We start from the raw sequence: 24,190 nt of genomic DNA on the forward strand, positions 1-24,190 counted from the left end.
ATTATTTAACATAATAATAATCATAAATTAATACTTCCTATTACTTCCCGTCAAATGTTTTATACTTTCCTTTATTTTTCAGACCTTCAAACAGCTGAAACCTGGTTTATTTGTTCAGTTTGGACGTTTAAGATTTAAAAGTACATTTTTACATCACTTTACTTCACAGATTTCTGATTAGTAAAATTAGTAAAAATGGACTTGAAGATTCTTGATAATAAATCCAGTTGTGTGTAAATAAATGACAAAGTGGAGAAATAAACAATAATGATACCAATATGAATGTGCATTAATTATTTTTGTTTGGGTTCAAATTATCTAATTTATCAGATTCCCTGTGTGTAGGATGCATAAAGAGTTAAATTTGGACTAACTGGAGAACGGGTTTCACAATAACACAGCCACTGGATGAAGTACTTGACGGTTCCTATTTCTTTGTAAGATCCAGACTATGAATACTGCAGCAACGCAACCACAGTCAGAATAATGATCATATTAAAACCTATTAGAAAAAGGGAACATTGTTAGATAAATTAATTCAATAATGATCAAAAGAGGGAACTGTGTGAACATTAACTTACTGAAGTCTCTGTTTTCAGATCTTCATCAGATCCTGGAAAAAGAAATATAACTATGAGAATGATGAAGAAAATAAAATGGTTTTATTTTAAAAACATTTCAAATAAAATGTTGCAGAAAATATGCAGAAAATCTGTCTCTCACCTGAAATCTCTAAAAAGAAAATTAATCTGCAACACAGATTAAAATTTAACTTTGATCTGATAAATACAGTCTGAAATACAAGCTGATGTTTCCAGTTGTTCTGGTTCATCCCCCAACGTTTTATGCACTTTGTGATTTATTCTGATCTCCTGACAGCAGGAGTTTGAATAGCACTTTCCTCCGCTCAGGTCACGTAGCATCTTATTCAACAAACCAAACAACACAGAAGAGAAACAAAGTGCACTATCGTAGACACCTTGGCCACCACATTTTTATTTGATTAGTGTTTTGAAGACAAGTTCACAATTTTGTGCAATGCTCCTTTAACAGAGGAACCACTGCAGTAGTTTAAGACATTTATAGCATTACATACTGTATAACACTTAAAAACAAATAAAACAGACAGACTGGACAAAGACTGATTCACATTCACAACCAACAAATTACAGATGTTATCAAACATTTGTGTAAATTCAATATAAAACACATTGAGGATTTTAGTTTGTTTCCTCTAATGCTGCACAGTTTTCAGTGTTACTCTCTATTTACACTGTAGTGTTTATTTCACAGCAGTTAAAACAGTTTTCTTGGACACTTCGCTTCTGAAGGCACCGGTTTTGGGCAGTTTGGACTTTTCTTCGTAGATGTTCGCTGCTTGACCTGATCCGACATCATTTTAATCAAAGGTGTCACGATCCTACAGATAAAAACAAGACATTAGTCAATTTTAACACTCAGTTTTTGAGTTTGATGTAATGTCACATGTAGATGTACAAGTGAAAAATTATGAAACTGTCTTACTCTTGAGGGTCTTTTGCTGCTTTTAGTGGCGTCCTGATCTCCTCGGGGTCCCTGTGGGACACAGATTTAACCAAAATGAATGCTGAAAATTTATTTATTCATGGTATCTTTGTTTTCAAATTGTTTGTGTAGTCCATCAAAGTCAACAACTATTAATTTCTGTCAGTCATACTAATCATATATCAGGCTATATATTAAAGTGAAAGTAAAAATTACCTGGTCTTGCTTTTCTGTTTGTACCAGATATAGTAGACCACAGCCAAAAAACCCAAGACAGTGAGCACAAGAGGAACCACAACTATGACCATGGTGAAATCTGTGAGAAACAAACAGTACAGACTTAAAACTAAGTGACGCCTCTGTTATCAAATCTAAGTGTCTCATAAAAAAGGAAATCAGTATGTGTGGCTGTGTTTCTCACCATCAGCAGAAACAGCTGAATCTTCAGTAGAGTTGGATTCTCTGAGCGACTCACGCAGCTCTGTCAACACAAACATTACAGACATCAGCTTCAGATGAAAACAAACAAATACGTATCTTGTAGTTTTTTTATAGGAGAAGGAGAGAGATCAATGAGTGTTCTGGACCTTGAAGAGGGAGGATGCCGAGCGACGGGTCATCCAGAGTTTGTGGCTGAAGATCTCTGACATAGAGTTGGAGGCAGGTTCTGGCAGAGAGAGCACCATCGGGGTAGGTGTTGAACAAACAGCGGTAACAGCCTGCATCCTGCTCCATCACATTTCTGATCACTATGGAGTTTTTCTGCAGTCCAACATCTTTAAACTTCACTTTATCTCTAAAGTCTGAATTCACTCTTTGACCAAAGTACTTGTTGTATGTGGCCATGTTCTTCTCGCCCTCAGGTAAAACTTTCTGCCATGTGACTTGAAGAACGTCTTTAGACTCCATGAGCTGACAGCTGAAATGAGCCTCTTCTCCTACAGCTGCCATCACAGTCTGATGAGTCTGGACCACAGATGTCAGAGAAACATCTGTGTGGAGGAAGAAGAACAGAGGAAATAATGAGTTGAACTGTGCATGTACAGAACAGATTGCTACTGATCAGCAATGTGATCTGTAATTTTATGAGCAACTACAACTACGAGATAATATCGGACAATCTACACAGTTAAAAAAACAAGAAACACAAGTGAAACACCAACTTTCATATAGAGACTAAAATCAGAGCAGCTGTTACTGTGTGAGTGAAACTATTCTTTAATAACTGATCCACAATAAGAAACTTTACAACCGAGTAAACTATTTAACATTAGGATGTATTAGAGCTGATCTCTTACCTTTTAGACTGATTATCAACATAAGAAGAAAACACAGGACCGACATGTTTGAGGTTGTTGCTGCTTGTGCGCGGTAAATTCAAAATCCGCAGGACTTTATCCAGGTGGACAAACCACCACCTGTGGGTGGAGTCAGCATTTATTCAACTGTGTAGGAAGTTATCTGCAGAATATGTGTACACCTGTGGTCTAAAGTTGATATTAATAGACTATATGTTATCAAGAAATAAATCTCTGCTGTTGGAAATACTGTCTTACTCTAATATTAAATACTAACAGCGCACATCAACCCCTCGGCTCGGTGGAACAATCCGCTCCCATAGTCCAGAGGCAATGTTTGAATTTATTCACTTTCAGTTTCGTTTTTGCTCTTTATCATCGGTTTGTGAAGTTTTAACGTCTCAGGAAAACCTGTCCGTCTAAAGTCCATGTAGGAGGAAACACAAGTGTGGTAAACACCCTTTACTGAGCATTTTAAGAAGCACTTCATGGAGAAAAGTTTGATTTTTCTATGTAACAGTTCAAATTAATTTATTAGATGCACTGAAATTAACCTGCAATTGCAAATGTCATCTCTAAATAAGTGGATAAAACCGATGTTTACAACTATTTGTTCCCAATAAATGTGGCAAATAGACATGTTAGTTGGAAACGTTAGATTTTGTTCCTGACTTGTAAGTCGCTTTGGATAAAAGCGTCTGCTAAATGTAAATGTAAAACATGCATGAATCTGAACACCTTCCTATTTGCTGTTCTGAGCGAAGAAATTATGCTTTTTTATTTAAGTAATACAACTTTGGGTGTATAAACTTTATTTTAAGCAAAACTTCTCAAAGGAAAATTACAGTAAGACAATAATATTATACTCAATATTACACTGATAATAGGTAAATTGAATTATTATTATTAAATGATAGAGAGAAAAAAAAAAAACACACAACACATGTGAGAAAATACAAAAAAATACTACTACTACTACTACTACTACTACTACTAATAATAATAATAATAATAATAATAATGAAACTAGACCTACTGTCAGTAGAGATTACAGAATAAACAGTGACATCCGGTGGCTGTGCTTTGCAATTTCAACTTAAAATCTGCAGCAGAATTTAAATCACATTTGGGAATGAAGTGTTTATAATACTTTGGAGTTGATATACTTGTGTGGGTTGGATGAGTCTGTTATTGGGTTATTTATTATTTTGTATACAAAAATAAGCTGAAATTCATAATATATATGTTTTTATTTAGGGTTAACAGGTCATAACACTTTATTTATTTGATTTATAAGATTAAACAGTAAAGAAACTTCAAACCCATCAGGTTATAAGAGGTGAATGATGTATGATGATAAAGTTTAGATACTGTTTACATCAGGTCAGACTGTTGGTTTATCAGCAACAACATCTTCAGGTTGGTTCTCAGGCACCAAGGAGTCCATGTTGGTGCTTTCTTAATCCTCCTCAGCTATTGTCTGTTGTCTGATCCGTCTGTTCTTCTTGTTCATTAATATTTGGGCCCTAAGGAAGAGAAAACATTATTACTGTACATCAAATATTTTTATTGTAATATATTTGCAAGTAAAAAAGACAAACGTGTCTTACTCATGAGTGTCTTCAGTTGTAGTTTGCGTTTTTTTTTCATCTTCTGTGACAAACTGAAGGATTTAAGAACAATTAAACTAAACAAACATTCATCAGGTCCCACAGACAACACAGAAAGTAGGTTTTTAAAGAAAGAGTACGTCTTCTTATGTCTTAGTATGAGGAGGACAGTGATGACTGCAGCAAGACACCCGAAGGTCACTACAACAGAAAATACAGAGGAGGGAAAACAGTTCGAGACGATTAGAGTGAGTGTGAATACAGATATTAAACAAGTTGAACAGTAACTTACTGACATACTTGTTTTATTCATGTGATGATCTAGATCCTTTGGATGCTTTAATAAAACCTGGACGTGTTTCTCACCATCAGCAGCTGGACATTTCCTTCACAATATTGACGACAAGGTGACTTGTAAACAGACAGTTTCCTTCTCTGTTCACATCAGGGTGGAGACGCTGTTGTTCTGTCCAGTGTCATTAAGTCTCCACTTTAACTCTGAAGTCAGGATTCACTTTCTGAACAGACTATTTGCTGTTTCCTGTCATGAGGCTTCATGTATGACGTATGTTGCCATCACAGTCTCCTGTGTTTGTTTCACTGCTGTTAAACCAGCATGGAGGAAATGAAAAGCAACAATCTGTGTGTGTTTGTGAATCTGTAACAGATTATTAGTGATGGACACTGTGATATGTAATTTAAAAAGAAACGAATCAGAGCTGACGCCTGCACAGATTAATGTACAATATAAAGATTTGATGTCTGTTATTGCCATTGTTAATGTCTATAGAAGAGGAGTAACACTTTTAAGTAGCACTTTCTGTAGGCTGAAAAGAACATACATACAAAGTCTAAATGAATCTCACATTTTATTACAGAACATGTCAATCAAAACGTGATAAATACATTTATATATTGACTCACTTGACAAAAATCAACAAAATATTAAACTTTAATTTACAGCTACTGTACTTTTTAGAAAGAATAAGGCACAGCAAAGTACATATACAAATATATACACAATCAAAACTTCACTGTATCATTAACTGAAGTATTTTTTAATCATTAATAAATAAGTCACATCTTCAAGTCACTGATCTTGTTCCAACAATTAAATTATAAACATCTATTTTAAACATGTATTAACAATAATTAATTTTTAATTTTGGGTTTTTTTAAGTAAAAAAATATAAACATATATACAATCTATAAAAATGGAGGAAGGTAAAGAAAATTAAACCCACGTTTTTAATTAGCTGATATCATCTATGAACTCACTGAGAGGTGAATGTTGTACATCAGAGGAAACTTTCAGGTTTTTCTCAGCAGCTCAGTGACGTCTCTTCTCTTAATCTGTGATTCAGTTTGTGTGTCTGTCTCATCACTGACACCACAGTTAACTGAACAGTTAACATTGGTCAAAATTAAGTCTTCTAGCTGTTAAAGGTGACGGTTTTGTGTTGTTGCTTTCATGGGTTTTCTCAGGAGGAGTCCGTTTTCTGAGCTCAGTTTCCTGTTTGACCAGAGGTGTCCTCTGTCCTTCTTCTGACATGATCTGATCTTTGACTGATGGTGCTGGAGTCCTTAAATGAAAAACAAAACACTGTATTGTACACGACAATACTCATAATGATAATATGTAGATAGAGAGTCAAAATAGAACAGAAAATCTGACAAAAGAAAGGTTAAAGAGATACCTGTTCTTATATTTTAGAATAAACAGGACGGTGACGACTGCAGCAAAACAACCACAGATCACAATCACAGACAAAACGACTAATGTCCGACCTTTGAGAAAGAGAAAAAACGTAATAAAAATACTCAAGAATTATAAAGCAGTAACACAGTGAATGTGAAAACTGACTCAAGACCACCTGAACTTTAACTTACTCAAATCTCTGTTTTCAGACTCAGATTCTTCATCAGATCCTGGAAACAGAAATGTAACCATGAGAATGATGAAGAAAACAAAAAAGTATGAATCAGGATGTTTGGACGTGTTTCTCACCATCAGCAGACGTCGCTTTGACCTCAGGAATCATCACAAACACCTCTTTCTGAGGACCAGAGAGGACTCTCACTGCACATCCAACCTGGATGCTGTCACCATGGAAACCAGACCTGTTCCATCCATTTCCTTCATTCATTTTTGAAGCACTGTTCTCTGTAATCCGTGACTTTCCCCAAGTTTGGAGCAAATTACTGTTGGCCTCGTTAAAGTGCTTTGCTGTGTGTGCTGGCTTGGTGTAGTCATTTTTAAAATGGCAGGTGGCAGCAAGAGCGGCCTCTGTCCACATGGTCCACATGTCTGATACTGGATTTATTGAGTCAGCTTTCTGTACTTTAGCCATCAGTTTTTCTTTGGTTTGTTGGTATCTGTTCTATCCATTTCCTTCAAAGCATACCTTGAAGGATGCATAGGGGTGCAACTTGTTGACAAAGGCCCTGAATCCTTTGTCTTCACCTACTAAGAATTGCTGGAAATCTATAATGACCATGTTCACCAGCTGCTTCTGTCGACCTAGTGGAATAAGAATATTAAAGAAAAACTGCATTTATTAATTAAAAAATTAAATTTATTTATTTATAAATTTAATTAAAAAAACATTCATGTACAGCAGGCACTGTGATATAAAAGCCAGTAGAAGCCAACGTTTGTTTAATAAAAATCGACAAACTATTTAAAAACGACATACCTTGTCTAACTACACCTGAGGTACCAGAAAAAACAACCAAATTTTGATGAGCTGTCATAGTTTTAGACCGCAGCAAACCTGGAGACAGGTAACTTGAATCACTGATTGGGAATCGCCCAAACGTATTTAAATGGTCGTCTAGTTCAGCTGTAAACTGACCGAACTGAGTCAGCACCAGCAGCTGGTCCTGTTCAGTAGAAGATCCACCTTAGGTTCAGCCCTCGCTGCCCAAATTTGAAATGTTTCATGAACCACGTGACATGACCACTTAGATACAGGTTCAAAGCCATGTTTCAAAAAGGAAGTGTTGTAAATGTTTTGAAGCCGCCATCACCAGCTCAGAGTAAAAGTAACTGGTTCAGAATCAATTTTAGAGGAAACACAATTAAAACAGGTCATGTGAAAATGTGCTTTTTACTGAACATGAACTAAATTCAAGAACCGGATCTGAGTCATGTGATCTCAACACTCACACTACTCAATTATTAAACATCTGTAGAAGAACAACAGCATGTTCAAGTTGAACTCTACAAAAATCACTTTCTGTTGGCTGAAAACACATAAACACCTTTACATATATATACCTATAATCAAAACTTCATTGTATCATTAACTTGAAAATGTTTTAATTATTAAAAAATAAGTCACATCTTCATGTCACTGATCTTATCTTATATCACTGATGAACAAGTCATAGCCAAACATACTGACAATGAGTCTGTAATGATAAACAAAACAAAAAGCAAAGTGATCTGGGTCAGCTTTAATTTAAACACATGTAGAATTAAACTACTACTACAATCATTCGTGCTGCACTCTCTTTTCCACCACATTAAAACACCCAATCCCACATCTGGAGACTTTCAGCTGCTACCTGTGATCGACTCACCTGGTGACGTTTCAACATAAAATCTGAGCCAACAGCGACATCTAGTGGACAGGTTCTGCAGTTAGAGCTGAAACCAGGAGAAGATGTGGAGGAGAGACAGCTGAGAATAAAAACTACAGCACCCAGATTGAATAAAACTATAGTTTTTGTTGTTGTTTGTAGTAATATCTTTGAATACCACAACATCACCTACCACAGAAACAATCAAGTGCCTAAAAACATGGTCAAAATTGTTTTATTTATCATTGTCAGTCTCTGTTACAATTAACTGTACAGAGAACAACAACAACTGTTGTTGTTCTTTCTTGTCTCAGTGTCCGTTGTCTGAGCTGCTCCTTCTCCTGTCCAACCAACAATCATTATAGAAAGCAAAAATATATTATTACTCACAATTTTATATTATAATATTTTGAAAATGAGTACACAGTGATCAAGAATAATTAGGGGAAAGTGATCTGCAGCAGAATTTAGTCAGTAATAAGTTATGATCTGTAGTAATAGTGCAATACTGGTTGGTGGTTCAACCCCAGCTCCTGTAAGTTATGCTACCCGACCCTACGCTGGCTGTCAGAATCTATACTGCTGAACCTGGACTGAGTATCTAAGGCATCTGTTCTGTGTTTTCTACTAAATCTTAGGCCCAGTTAGATTCAGTTCTGGTCAGTTAATCAGATTCAAGGTTCTCTGCGTTCATCAATGACTAGGTTTGGTAAGGAGACTGGCAGTAGCAACTCTACATAGAGAGTAAAAAGACCTCCATCCCACTAGGAATCCACACAAACACACTTATAAAAATGGCCAAAAGGATGTATTTATAAAAGGTTACATTAATAACTGAAAGGTGACGAGACCAACAAAAACCTTCCTTTAAATTATTAACTCGAAATCAGGTGTTCAAACAAAAATATAAATAAAACCAAAATAATCAGAGGCTCAACCAAGTGATAAATAAATAATCAACACAATAAATAAACTGTCACGAGCTGCAGGAAGGACTCCATGGCCAGAGATCAGACAGGACAGAACCGAGGATTGAATCTTTATTTGTATCGACAGAACACGGTAAATCAATGAATTATGTTATATTCCTGCTCACACACCTGTCTGAGTTGCATGGTCTGCTACAATCGTAGGTGGGAGTGTGAAGTTCTCCAGAGAACATCCACTACCCTGTTCATGATGTGTTTAGGAACACTGTGTAATTCAGAGGGCCATAATAATAACCTGGGTTACATTTGGAATAATGATAGTTTCATATAATAATATAATAATAAATGTATTTATAGAGCACTTTTCTAAACATATGTTACAAAGTGCTTCACAAGACAGACAAGAAACACATGTAGCCCAACAAGATCAACTTGAGCAAGCACTAGGCAAACAGTGGAGAGGAAAAACTCCCCCTGGGGGAAGAAACCTCCAGCAGAACCAGGCTCAAGTTAAACGGCCATCTGCCTCGACCGGTTGGGGAGCAGGAAACAGCTATACAAACAAAACAATAATACAAACAACTACCACATCGGTCCTTGGGGAGACCAGTTCCAGCGTAAAGACATTGTAATCTAATGGAGAGTCTTCCCAAGGACAGATTTGTTTTAGCTTACAGAAGATCGCAAAAGGCTCGCCGGTAGAGGTATGTTTTAAGGAGAGTTTTAAAAGATGTTACTGAGTCAGCTGATCTTATATCCTCGGGTAAGCTGTTCCAGAGTTTAGGGGCTCTAACTGAAAAGGCTCTGTCACCTCTAGTAGTCATTCTGACATTGGGGACATACAGAAGATTTCTACCAGAGGATCTCAGGCTACGTGCAGGCTCATAAGGCTTTAAAAGCTGGGATAAATAGCTGGGGGAAAGGCCATGCAGAGCTTTAAAAGTTATTAATAAAATCTTAAAATCAATCCTAAAACATACTGGCAGCCAGTGTAAGGAAGCTAATACAGGAGTGATGTGATCATATTTTCTTTTTCTAGTTAAGAGTCTTGCAGCTGAATTCTGAACAATCTGGAGCCGATTAATAGATTTCTGGCTGAGACAGGTGAACAGACTGTTGCAATAGTCAAGGCGTGAGGAAATAAATGCGTGTAAGATTACTTCAGTGTCATGAAAAGAAAGAATTGAACGTATTTTGGAGATATTTCTAAGATGATAAAAACATGCCTGGACAAGCTTTGTGACATGATGCTCGAAGTTAAGTTTACTATCAAACCAAACACCAAGACTTTTTGCAGTGGGCTTAGAATTAGCTAAGAGAGAATCTGTGCAGGGCAGAATGTGTCTGGCTACACGCTGTGGACTGATGACAACTATTTCTGTTTTGTCAGAATTCAGCTGCAGGAAATTTTGAGCCATCCAGTTTTTTATCTCATTTATACACTCATGTAAGGAACTCAGTCCCCCGTGGTCTGATATCTTAAAGGGACAGTACAGCTGAGTGTCATCAGCATAGCAATGAAAAGAAACACCATGTTTGCGAATAATATGTCCCAAAGGGAGCATATACAAAGAGAACAAGATTGGCCCCAGCACTGAACCTTGTGGGACTCCGTACTTTACAGGAGAAAAAGATGACTTGTAGTTATTAACTGTAACACAAAACGATCTGTTGGACAGGTATGAGGAGAACCAGTCCAGTGCAGTGCCTTCTATTCCAGCCCAGTGCTTTAGCCGGTCTAACAAAATTTGGTGGTCTACTGTATCAAAAGCAGCACTAAGATCGAGGAGGACAAGAATAGAGCACAAACCAGCATCAGAAGCCAACAGAATCTCTTATACATATAAGAGATGTATTTGTCCAGTTTAAATTAAGAAACACACAAGGGATAAGATGACATATGTAGTTTAGTAGCTTACAGGAGCTGGGATTGAACTATGAACTACATGTTTGATGGACAACCTGCTTCCTCTCCTGAGCCACAACCAGGCCACATAATTCAAACAGAATATACTATTTGTATAGCACCATTTCATAACAGAAGTCATCTCAAGGCACTCTACAGTGTAAGATTTAATTAGTATAAGTATAATTATACAATGAATCCTATTTGAACATGCTTTGGGCAAAAGTGGCAAAGAAAAACTCCCTGAGAAGGCAACAGGAAGAAACCTTGAGAGGAACCAGACTCAACAGGTTCAACTCATCCTCAAATGGGTGATTACAGAAAGCAGGAATTGAGCGTTCATACTATTTGTTAAGCAGCAAGACAGAAACATCTGATGAGTTTTCTTACACAAAGATTTAAAAAACTAACAAATTTGATCATCTTTCCTGTTTTAAACAAAAAATTTATACTTACTTTGATATATTACAAATTTGAAATATGTACTGCAAATAGTTAAGAAAAAATATTTTAATTAAGAATTATACTGAAATCAGAACAGATTACATCAAATGTCAGTAAAATATAATAATCAAAACCACTGTACACTGACAGTACTGCTGTTAGAGTTTAAATGAAAGGTTGAATAAAGTGTGAACTTTAAGGGGATCTTGTCTCTAAAGCTTAAATAGAGTCTCACTGAACAGTTAACACTGGTCAAAATCAACCCTGTTTGTTGATCTGTTGATTGTTGGACCAGATGATTCATGTTCAGGGACTCACAGTGTTTCATTACATTCACAGTAACATCACAGTGAATGTGAATACTGACTGAGACAATCTGTGCATTAACTTACTGAAATCTCAGAGAAATCCTGAGGCTACAAAAGGCTACTACCACAAAGATAAAAGTAAAATGAGAAAAGAGGAAAAATCAGAGGTTGTTCATTATTTGACTAAATGCTATGTAATGTGTAACAAGAATTAAATGTATTGTATTAAATTAAATGAGGTCTCTCTTTAACCAAGAAATAGACAGCAGAAAAACATGAACTGACAAACTGAGACAGACTTCTTATTGTAGAGTTAAACTGATTCAGTGTGAACATTAATGTTTTTACAGAAACGTCAGTAACAGAAGTGAAATCAGGTAAATCCAGTTTCTTCTGAACAGCAGTTTTAAAATCATCAGGACCTGGACGACTGAGAATCTCCACAGACGTTCACACTAACAGGAAATCTGGTCTCTGAAGCTGCAGTTTGATTCAGTTCGTTTTACAATGAGAACTAAACTCAGTCTTTAGTGTCACATTGATCAAAGTTAAGTCTTTTTTGTGTTGCTGTGTTGTTGTTGTTTTTGTGTCTATTTTCATTCTTCATAGGAGTTTCCTCATTTGATTGTTCTCCTGCTTGACTCCAACTCTCTTTTTGCTGTGGAGATGTCCCCTTTCTGAGGTTGTTGTCCTGACAGTTTGCAGGTGTTCTGGTTCCTTCTTCAGAGATGGTCTGATCGTTTCCCTCCGTGTCTAACGGTGTACTCTGTTCTTCTTCTGCTTTGACCTGAATGTTTTCCTGGTTGTTTAAAGTTGTTCTGGTCCTGAAAAAAAAAAGTCTTTTTACTCAACATGAAACATAAATTAACTAAATATTCTAAACTGGTTATATTTATATAAACATACTGACAGTGAGTCTGCAGTGATCATAACCAACAGTGAAGTTGAAGAATTTTATTTACATATGTAGAAAACATCAGATTATCCAGGATGAATAATATGTAGTTAAAGAGCCAAATTGAAAGACAATAATCTAATAATACACAAGAGTTATATATTAATGTTATAAAATGAGGTGTCTCACTCTGTAAGATGAATTCAATCTGAACGAACATTAATCTGCTCTCACAGACTGAGACACAGATATTACAACAACACAAAAAGAAGAATAAAAGTCGTACCTTATAAAAAACAGAACAATGACGACCAATGATGAACCAAAGATCACAAACACAGTCAGTGAAACTGATCTGTTTCCTTTAAAGAAAAGGAGGAAACGTGTTTAAATTATAAACTCAACAGTTATAAAATAACAACAAGAACATTAACTTACTGAAGTCTCTGTTTTCAGACTCAGATTCTTCTTCAGATCCTGGAAACAGAAATGTAACCATGAGAATGAGGAAGAAAATAAAAAAGTATGAATCAGGATGTTTGGACGTGTTTCTCACCATCAGCAGACGTCGCTTTGACCTCAGGAATCATCACAAACACCTCTTTCTGAGGACCAGAGAGGACTCTCACTGCACATCCAACCTGGATGCTGTCACCACGGAAACCAGACAGCACAGCCGTGGTGGTGACGGTGACTGTAGCGTTGGTGTTGTTGACGGTCACCGTGTTGTAATGAGACAAGTTGAGGTGTTGTTGTGAGACAGTCAGTGTTACTGTGGGAGCAGGTCGACCTGTGACTGAGCAGGACACAACTGACTCTTCAGGAGAGTTGGATTCTCTGACATGTGGAATGGGCTCATGCAGCTCTGTCAACACAAACATCACATCAACCCAGAGCTTACACACACAGCTGCTGCTGACATGAAGCTGGATTTCACCAGGAACATTTCACCAATGATTCAGTCTGGTTCTTACCATAGAGCTGGAGGCAGGTTCTACCTGTTAGAGCACCATCAGGGTAACAGTCAAACAAACACAGATAACAACCTTCATCCTGTTCTGTTATATTTCTGATCACTATGGAGCAGTTCTTCAGTCCAACATCTTTAAACTTCACTTTATCTCTAAAGTCTGAATTGACAAGTTGACCATAGTGTTTGTTGTATTTGGCCATGTTCTTCTCGCCCTCAGTTAAAATTTTCTGCCATGTGACTTGAAGAACATCTTTAGAGTCCATGAGCTGACAGCTGAAATGAGCCTCTTCTCCTACAGCTGCCATCACAGTCTGATGAGTCTGGACCACAGATGTTAGACGAACATCTGTGTGGAGGAAGGAGAAAGGAGGAGATGATGAGTTCAATTCAATTCAATTTTATTTGTAGAGCGCTTTTTACAATTGACATTGTCACAAAGCAGGAATGAGTTGAACTTTACATGTACATCATGTATCTTTAGCAGATTGCAACTGATCAATTCAATTCAATTCAATTCAATTTTATTTGTAGAGCGCTTTTTACAATTGACATTGTCACAAAGCAGCTTTACACAACCAAAGAACAGTACATGAACAGTGTATGTGTATGAGTCATAATAATGTGATTGTCCCTGATGAGCAAGCCGAGGGCGACAGTGGCAAGGAAAAACTCCCTGAGAAGGCAACAGGAAGAAACCTTGAGAGGAACCAGACTCAACAGGGAACCCATCCTCATATGGGTGATTACATGCTGTGTAGGCAGCAGTCCAGTATAACAGTTAAAGTCTTTTAAGTTAATATGGAGTCCAGTTAGTTATTGCAGGCAGACTAGTTCCATTCTTGGACTATCGAGCGTTGAGTCGAGAGCTCCAAGAAACAGCTTCCGACGTCCGCCGAGGCCGGGACCGACATCATAGTAGCTTGTGACCAATCCAGTCTCCAAACGCATCCCAAAGGGCAAACGGTGGATCCAGGCGACGAGATCTCCAGCCAGAAGTTGGGCATCAGGACGAGTCAGACAGGTCCAGAGGGCAAAGGGTGGAATGACGTGTAGCTCGACAGAGAGACAGGAAGAGGGAAAAGAGAGAGGGAGAGGGACAGAGAGAGAAGAGGAGAGATTGCAGTTAGTTGTATTCACAGTCAGATAAAGTTTGAGGTGAATGTATATTTAGTGTAGTGCAGCAGGGACTCCGGCAGGACTAATTATGACAGCCTAACTAAACGGGTGGGCCAGAAGGAAACACAGACATGAGGGCGCACTGGGATGTAGAGCAACCAAACACTTCACCATCAACAAACCCGAGTGATCAGTGAGAGTTGGGAAGACAGCATCTAAACATACCAGTTCACCATAATGCTCTACGTCCATGAGTCCTTCCCAGATCTATTTACTCAAATGCTTGACTAAATAGGTAGGTTTTCAGCCTAGACTTAAACACTGAGACTGTGTCTGAGTCCCGAACGCTATTTGGAAGGCTATTCCATAACTTTGGGGCTTTGTAAGAAAAAGCTCTGCCCCCAGCTGTAGTTTTTAGGATACGAGGTACTGACAGGCAGCCAGCATCCTTTGAGCGAAGTAGGCGTGGTGGATCATAAGACACTAGCAGTTCACTTAGATAATGCGGCGCAAGACCATTTAATGCTTTAAATGTCAAAAGTAGTATTTTAAAATCAATGCGAAATTTCACGGGGAGCCAATGAAGTGTAGATAAGATAGGCGTGATGTGATCGTATCTTCTGGTTCGAGTGAGGACTCTCGCTGCTGCATTCTGAACTAACTGAAGCTTGTTTATGCACCTGGTTGAACAGCCAGACAGTAAGGCATTACAGTAGTCCAACCTAGAGGTGATGAAAGCATGGACTAATTTTTCTGCATCATTTAGTGACAAAATATTCCTTATCTTGGCAATATTTCTGAGGTGAAAGAAAGCTGTCCTGGTGACATTATCTACATGAGCTTCAAATGAAAGACTGGAATCTAGAATCACACCAAGGTCTTTGACTGTTGCACTAGATGTAACGGAAAGGCCATCTAGAGTTACGGTGTGGTCTAACATCTTGCTTCTAGCTGCAGATGATCCTATAACTAGTACTTCTGTCTTATCAGGATTTAGCAGAAGGAAGTTAATTAGCATCCAGTCTCGTATATCCTTTACACATTGCTCAACTTTATTAAGCAGTTTGATCTCATCTGGTTTTGATGAAACATATAACTGTGTGTCGTCAGCATAACAATGAAAGTTAATACCATGTTTACGGATAATGTTGCCCAGAGGAAGCATGTAGAGGGAAAAAAGCAGGGGGCCTAAAACTGAACCCTGTGGAACACCAAACTCCACTGGAGAGCATGTGGAGTAATCGCCATTTAGATCTACATACTGATAACGATCAGTCAAATAGGACCTAAGCCAGGAGAGGGCCGTTCCCCTAATTCCAACAACATTTTCTAGTCTGTGAAGGAGAATACTATGGTCAATGGTGTCGAAAGCTGCACTGAGATCGAGTAGCACAAGCAAAGAGACACTACCCTGATCAGAGGCCAATAGGAGGTCATTTACTACTTTAACAAGGGCCGTCTCTGTGCTGTGATGAGGCCTAAATCCTGACTGATAGAGTTCATGTATGTTATTTCTATGAAGATACGAGGATAGCTGCCCAGCTACTATCTTTTCGAGAATCTTTGAGATAAAGGGGAGGTTTGATATCGGCCTGTAATTTGACAGCTGACAAGGGTCGAGATCAGGTTTCTTGATTAGCGGTTTAATAACTGCTAATTTAAAACACTTTGGGACATACCCACAGCTGAGTGAGGAATTTATGATTGTCAGCAGGGGTTCTATTATTTCTGGCACTATCTGTTTTAGAAAGTGTGTCGGTATAGGGTCTAATGTACAGGTTGAAGATTTTGCAGAAGAGATGAGTGAAATTAGTTCATTCTCTTCAAGAGGAGTAAAGTAATCTAGGTACTGATCTGCTGAGGTTAGCTCGTCACCTGCGTCAACTAAATTGTCTGGTTTTAAAGCTTGAATTTTCTGCCTTATATTTACAATTTTGTTATTGAAAAAGTTCATGAAGTCCTCACTACTGCACAACGTTGTTGTGGAGATATCTGCAGTAGTTTTCTTTCTAGTTAATTTGGCTACTGTATTAAATAAAAATCTAGGGTTGTTTTTGTTGTTTTCTATGAGAGTGGAGAGATACGTTGATCTAGCTGCACTAAGAGCTTTTTTATAGTTCAGGATGCTCTCCTTCCACGCTATCTGGAATACTAACAGTTTAGTTTGGCGCCATTTACGTTCTAACTTTCGAGTAGTCTGTTTTAAGACGCGCGTGTCATCGTTATACCAAGGAGCAAGTTTCTTATCTCTGATGACTTTTCTTTTAATTGGAGCTACTTTATCTAAGGTATAACGTAATGACGACTCGAGATATTCAGTCGCCTGGTCTAGTTCTGTGGTGTCAGACAGTGATCCAATCAAAGTTGATAACTCTGGGAGATTACTAATAAAGCTCTGTGCGGTAGTTGATGTAAATGTACGTTTAATGCGATAGCGCGGCGCTGAGTATACATTGTTAATATGACACACTGTAGTTGAAACAAGATAGTGGTCTGAGATAACTTCAGACAGTGGGAGCGTAAGTAAATTTCTTATACTTAAACCGAATGATATTATTAAATCTAAGGTGTGACCCGCTTTATGAGTGGGTCCTACTACACACTGATCTACTCCTAGCGAGTCCAATATGGACATAAATGCTGTTCTCAGAGGGTCTTCTGGATTCTCAAAGTGAATATTAAAATATTCACTTTGAGATCAACATTGTGATATTTAGTTTAGTTTAGTAAGCAGTACTAAGTAGAGCAGGACCTACACCGTTTCAAAATAAATTAAAATATTAAACACTTAATAACAACAAGACCATAAGGATAAGTTATGATTTGTGTATAGATGACCATGAATAATAGTAATAAAGATGTAATTTTTTATCATTTGTTAATAACAAAAACAATCTGTATTTGAACAATGTTGTGTATTACCAAGATATACTTAAAGTACCAAAAGTGAGAAAATTATGCAGAACGATCGTACTAATTTATAATAACTGATGCATTACTCTGTAAAAATTAGAAAAGGTTCAGCTGCTTCGTTCATGATCATTTATTTAACATAATAACTCAATAACATAAGATGATACAAGTGGAGTAAAAAGTAAAATTCATTCCTCTGAATTGTTGCATGTAGAGTAAACTTACTTGTAAATACTTTACTTAGTTACTTTCCACCCCAGATCTACAGCAACTTACAGTAAAGTCTTTTTATCATTAAACCATCTGTTACCTTCACTGATAAAATACAACATTAAACTACCTGGTAGTTTAATGTTGTGGTGAACAGTGCTCAGCAGGAGAAAACTGTAATAATCAACATGTGTCAGTCCATCACAGTTTACAGTGTGTTTTCATGTGGAGCTGCAGACCTGTGACAGTGTGCAGACTGAGCTCTGTTCACCACCACATTAAACCACAGCTTCCTGTTTGTTGCATAAAAACAGTTAAAAACGTTACAGCACAGCTGAAGATTTCAATAATAAATAATTTACTGCTTCTTTTACATTTCTCTGTACATTTGTTTTGTGATTTTGTATGAGAAGGAGCCCTGAGGACTGTGTCTACAGACCCAGGTCCAGCCGAAACCCAACAGGTTTGCCTGCAGGTCGATTAATAACGAGGACAAATGGTTTACATTAAAGGAAATTAATGTTCATTTAAAGCGTCAGCATGATAATTAAAATATTACAGATAGAAAATACAGTATAATATTATTACAGACTACATCTGATCTCTTACCTTTGGTAAAGAATCCCAACATTAAAAGAAGATATAGGACTGCAGAGTTCCTCATCACTGCTTCATGTAGTGCTGAGTAGAAACGTCTCCGTGTATCGAGCGCTTCAGCACGTTTGTGATACTTCCTTTTTGAAACACAACTTTAAACCTTTTAAGTGACCGTGTCACATGGTTGTGACGTATTTTTTATAAAACATGTCAGTGAAGTGAAGTTATCTGGAAGTTGACTGAACTTTCTTCTTGTTACAGTAGGTAGAAAAGTTTCACTACTCATCCAAGTTGCTTCTTCAGTCTGAAGATAGTTGGTTAGAGACCACAGACACAATCATTTCTCACTGAGAACAGAAACCGATCAGGTTTGTCTACAGGTGAATTAATAACCAGGACAAATGACTTTCCTTAAGGGAAATTGATTTTTATTTAAAGCGTTAGCATAAGAATTGTATACAGTAATACAGTATAATTTTATTACAGACTACATCTGATCTCTTAACGTAGGGAAAAAATCCAAACATAAAAAGGAGATATAGGACTGAAGAGTTTGTCATCGCTGCTTCATGTGGAGCCAAAATTCAAGACCCACAGGTAATATTTATCAGATAGATCAAGATCTCAGGGGGAGGTTGTCAGTAAAAACACAGAAATGTAAAAAGGATATCTGTAGAATAAAGACACTTAGACTTACATATTGTAAGTAATATAAACGGAATAACTCTAATGTTAACAGCTGATGTCGTTCATCTTCTTATTTTACTCTATTTGTTTTATTAACTGTGAACAGTGTCCCCTCTGTGCAGCAGTGGAACGATCCACTCCCACAGCACAAAGGTAACTTTTACTTTTGTTCTCACTTGTTATAACTTACATAACAAACACAGAGCATGAGAAAGATAAAGATATAAATAAAAGTAACTGGTTCAGATTCAGTGTTAGAGGAAACACATTATCTCCATCACAGGCTGCTGTTTGTATCACGGCTGTTACAACTGAATGAAGGACATGAAGTCACACTAAATGTAGCAAATCAACATTTTACCTTGGATAGTAGTTAAAATAGAGAGTAGAAAAAAATGGACATTGTCTGTTAAAATACCTGCAATGGTCACTTTATTACTGTAGGTACTCCTGTACAATGTAATACAGTCTAATACACAAGCTCTGCCATGAATTTTACCTTTTGAAGTGAGATATAGGACTGACACATAAATTGTGCGTCAAACAAAACATCAACATGATCAAATACCTCTTAGTAAGAACCTATCTAGAATATTTACACTCGAAATGTAAGTCTTTTTTCTGTTGCAGTGATGTCTTCATAGGAGTTTCCTCATTTGATTGTTCTTCTGCTTGACTCCAACTCTCGGAGGTGTCCGCTTCCTGACTGTTGTGTTCTGGTTCCTTCTTCAGAGATGGTCTGATCGTTTCCCTTCATATCTAACGGTGTAATCTGTTCTTCTTTTTGCTTTGACCTGAATGTTTTCCTGCTTGTTTAAAGTTGTTCTGGTCCTGAAAAGAAAAAAGTCTTTTTACTCAACATGAAACTTAAATTAACTAAATATTCTGAACCGGTTATACAGATCGTGACCAACAGTAAAGTTGAAGAATTTCCTTTGTATAAGTAGAAAACATCAGAATATCCAGGATGATAGAAGAATAATATGTAGGTAAAGAGCCAAACTGAAAGATAATTTAACAATAATCTAATAATAAACACGTCTTATATATTAGCATATTTGCTTATAGAATTAGGTGTCTCATTCTGTAAGATTAATAAAATCTGAACCAACATGTATCAGCTCTCACAGACTGAGACACAAATACTACAACAACACAAAAAGAAGAATAAAAGTCGTACCTTATAATAAACATAACAATGAAGACCAATGATGAACCAAAGGCCACAAACACAGTCACTAAAACTGATCTGTTTCCTTTAAAGAAAAAGAGGAAACATGTTAAAATTATAAACTCAACAGTTATAAAATAACAACAAGAACATTAACTTACTGAAGACTCTGTTTTCAGACTCAGATTCTTCATCAGATCCTGGAAACAGAAATGTAACCATGAGAATGATGAAGAAAATAAAAAAGTATGAATCAGGATGTTTGGACGTGTTTCTCACCATCAGCAGACGTCGCTTTGACCTCAGGAATCATCACAAACACCTCTTTCTGAGGACCAGAGAGGACTCTCACTGCACATCCAACCTGGATGCTGTCACCATGGAAACCAGACAGCACAGCCGTGGTGTTGGCGGTGACTGTAGCGTCGGTGTTGTTGACGGTCACCGTGTGGTAGTGAGACAAGTTGAGGTGTTGTTGTGAGACAGTCAGTGTTACTGTGGGAGCAGGTCGACCTGTGACTGAGCAGGACACAACTGACTCTTCAGGAGAGTTGGATTCTCTGACATGTAGAATGGGCTCATGCAGCTCTGTCAACACAAACATCACATCAACCCAGAGCTTACACACACAGCTGCTGCTGACATGAAGCTGGATTTCACCAGGAACATTTCACCAATCATTCAGTCTGGTTCTTACCATAGAGCTGGAGGCAGGTTCTACCTGTTAGAACACCATCAGGGTAACAGTGAAACAAACACAGATAACAACCTTCATCCTGTTCTGTTATATTTCTCATCACTATGGAGCAGTTCTTCAGTCCAACATCTTTAAATTTCATTTTATCTTTAAAGTCATAATTTACTCTTTGACCAAAGTGTTTGTTGTATGAAGCCATGTTCTTGTCATGATCAGGTAAAATTTTCTGCCATGTGACTTGAAGAACGTCTTTAGAGTCCATGAGCTGACAGCTGAAATGAGCCTCTTCTCCTACAGCTGCCATCACAGTCTGATGAGTCTGGACCACAGATGTTAGAGAAACATCTGTGTGGAGGAAGGAGAATGGAGGAGATGATGAGTTCAACTGTGCATGTGCATCATGTATCTTTGGCAGATTGCTACTGATCAACATTGTGATATTTAATTTACTAAGCAGAACTAAGTATAGCAGGAACATTAATCTTAGTGATGAAAATGTTTTGAGTATTTTGAACCTGCATGCAGGATTCACACAGTATAATGAACATTGATACTATTAATAAAAAACTAATTATATTTTATATAATCATATTGTATATACTGTAATAACAAATAACAAACAAACTTTCTGAATTTCAACAATGTTGCATTATAATCTGTAATGTTATAATAACCACTCCTGGCTTATCGCAACGAAGAACTTTATTAACAGCGCTGCTAATGTGACCTATGGTATCATGTCTTCTGTCTGTCTCTTTTCTTTTCTTTTTGAATAACCACTCGGAGCTGCTCTGGATTATGGTAACAGCTGGTTTATTCAGCAACCTGTGTTGTGGGCAACCTGCCTCTATTTGGTGATTGATTTGGTTTGGTGCATTATTTGGTAGCTATGAATTGCTGAAGTCTGCATCCCCCACTCTAAACAGGGAGGGGATGCATTATTTAGAGGGGGATGCATTATTTGACAACTCGGAATTGCCAAATAATGCATCCTCTCCAATATTATAACCAAATGCTGTCATTTGTCCATCTTTTAGGTTATTTTAAGCTGACAATGAAAATACACATACACAAAAGTGTGAGTGGGTGAAATCATACCGAAGTTTGCAAATCTTGTTATTATAAGCAGATATTTTATTAGACTGAGTGTGATTTGACAAAGTATGACACATTGATAACATTCATACATTCCTAGAACCACCATGAAAACCTTCATTAACCACAACACGGCTAATCTGCTACACCATTTTTAATAGGGCAAAGATTTTAGCCACACAAACAATGTTTTAACACATTAATCAATTAAATCTGCAGTTTTAGAGCGAAGCCCGACATAGACATACTACGATACTTGAACATTACTTTTAGCCCAATAAAGCTGCCGCAGGAGCAAAATTTTTAAACTAGCATGGATTTATGATCCGTTAACATCTCCAACATAGATAATTTAGCTTTTACACCGTCGTTTGTCTAACAAATCATTTGTTCCTGGGTTTACGCTTACGTAACCTGTGCGTGCTCCCGCGTGGGGAACGCCTCCCGGCATAACACCCGCCCCACTTATATGTGAAGAACCAAAAGTAAAAGAAATATGTAGAATGACGATCTTACTATAAATTAACAGATGCATTAACATATGAACATTAAAAAAGCTTCAGCTGCTTCTTTGATAATAAGTTTAACAAAGTAACTGATACAATAAAAAGTCAACAGGGCTCAGCAAGAGAAAACTGTAATGTGGTTTATGATTGTAAGGGGAAGTAACAGGAAAAACGTTTTCCTCCGACTTGTTGTATGTAAAGTAAACCTACTAGAGAATAAAAATACTACTGATATAGACTACAGTATGATAGTATTACAGAGTACTGATCTCTTACCTTTGATAAAAAATCCCAACATAAAAAGAAGATATAGGACTGAAGAGTTCGTCATCGCTGCTTCAAGTGCAGCAAAACATCCCTATGTTAACCAAGTCCCGTCTCAGTGAGGTAGAGACCAATCTTTTCTGGGGGTTTGTCATCCCACAAATGTAGAAAGTTATCTGTAGAATAAAGATACTTATACTTATACTAATAGGTTGTGTACGTAATATCTCAGATGTTAAACTCTGATGTTAAAAAACAGCTGATATCATTAATCTTCTTATTTTTATTCTATTTATTTTAATAACACTGTCCCCTCCTTGCAGCAATGGAACGATCCACTTCTGCAGTTAAAATATCGGCAGCTGTGTTTGCCAGAATTTCCGTACAAACCCGTACATTTTATACATGACAACTCTTTTGTTGGGACGATAATTTGTGGCCCCCGCCTTAATATAATAGTTTAATGTTAGTGCGGCCCCCGAGTTTGATATGTATTACAGTGTTGGGCGGACATTCATCCCAGTGCTGCGTTCACAACACTTAAAAAAAAAACGTTTTTTTAAGTTGCTGCCAAGCGGGACATTATGACTCAAAGTGATGCGTTCGCGGCAGGTTAAAAGAAAAGTAAGGAACTCAATGCAGCCTAATGTAGTCTGCAGTCACAGAGCGATGTTCACAAGAAGGTTAAAGAACTGTTAATACAGACATTTGAATCCGAATACAGCAGATATAGAAACCAAATTTAGTCGCTGACTAGAGCAATGTAATTATTATTATTTTCATTATTATTATTATTTTATTTATTTATTACAGATTTATTTTCTTTTCTTTTTTTATGTTTCTATTTATGTTGTATTAAAAATTAAAAATAAAGAGATTTGAGAAGATAAGATTTTTTTTTTTAACAAAGCTTTTCTTGTGGAAAACCTGATGCGGCCCAGCCTCACCCAGACTATGCTTCCCGCGGCCCCCAGGTAGATTGCGTTTGAGACCCCTGTTCTAGAAGATTCCCAAGATGTCCTTAAGGTGCACAATGTGGACTGGCAGGTTTTTCTCTGCAGCTAGAAAACAGAAACAAAGCAAAATTAGATTGATGCAGTGAGGATTATTATACCCACACACATATATACAGCCTTACATACATAGTTCCAATGAATTTTACGTGAGTATAAGTATAGTCTTGCAGGACATGTTAATCTTTAGAGTATATGGGCACAATATAGAATCTGACATATTCATCAACAGCATTGGTAGCCCTAATACTCTCTCCACTTAGGCAGTCAGACAATTCACAACTATACTTTAGAGTTCTGGTTTCTTCTGTGTATAATGAAGCTGTTGTCTTGAGAAACCTTTATTACACTAACATGAATGCATTTAAGCCTAACCTAAACATAGATATCTGATATATAGTTTTACAGGTCATATTTTAATCAACAGTATCAGCGTGAAACACAGATAC

The 24,190-nt window shown here is 37.2% G+C and overlaps 2 protein-coding genes across 5 annotated transcripts in view; both read right to left on the reverse strand.

The window, feature by feature from the left end:
- Positions 1 to 969: 969 nt before the first annotated feature.
- LOC113163467 lies at positions 970 to 22,830 on the reverse strand. Of its 2 annotated transcripts, none has more exons than XM_026362120.1 (6): positions 22,741 to 22,830; positions 2,112 to 2,516; positions 1,946 to 2,005; positions 1,741 to 1,840; positions 1,525 to 1,575; positions 970 to 1,420 (listed from the first exon to the last, which is right to left on the reverse strand). In XM_026362120.1, the coding sequence occupies exons 1-6, from the start codon at positions 22,793 to 22,795 to the stop codon at positions 1,297 to 1,299; spliced, it is 795 nt and encodes a 264-aa protein (XP_026217905.1). In that variant the 5' UTR covers positions 22,796 to 22,830; the 3' UTR covers positions 970 to 1,296. The 2 variants fall into 2 exon arrangements, with proteins under 2 accessions (XP_026217905.1, XP_026217906.1); XM_026362121.1 differs by lacking the exon at positions 22,741 to 22,830 and adding an exon at positions 2,823 to 2,880.
- The window catches only part of LOC113163462 (nectin-1-like), a 31,061-nt gene continuing 17,877 nt past the window's right edge, over positions 11,007 to 24,190 (reverse strand). The window contains exons 1-6 of one of the 3 annotated variants that reach the window (XM_026362106.1): positions 18,321 to 18,430; positions 13,474 to 13,818; positions 13,056 to 13,364; positions 12,938 to 12,976; positions 12,786 to 12,861; positions 11,007 to 12,428 (exon numbers count right to left, since the gene is read on the reverse strand). In XM_026362106.1, coding sequence (XP_026217891.1) covers positions 12,125 to 12,428; positions 12,786 to 12,861; positions 12,938 to 12,976; positions 13,056 to 13,364; positions 13,474 to 13,818; positions 18,321 to 18,375 — 1,128 coding nt within the window. In that variant the 5' untranslated portion in view covers positions 18,376 to 18,430 and the 3' untranslated portion in view covers positions 11,007 to 12,124. Of the gene's footprint in view, positions 12,429 to 12,785; positions 12,862 to 12,937; positions 12,977 to 13,055; positions 13,365 to 13,473; positions 13,819 to 18,320; positions 18,431 to 24,190 lie in introns of those variants that run through there. The other 2 variants (XM_026362107.1, XM_026362108.1) reach the window with 2 other exon arrangements.

The sequence above is a fragment of the Anabas testudineus genome, chromosome 2 (genome assembly GCF_900324465.2).
Source record: "Anabas testudineus chromosome 2, fAnaTes1.2, whole genome shotgun sequence".
Classification (NCBI taxonomy): domain Eukaryota; kingdom Metazoa; phylum Chordata; class Actinopteri; order Anabantiformes; family Anabantidae; genus Anabas; species Anabas testudineus.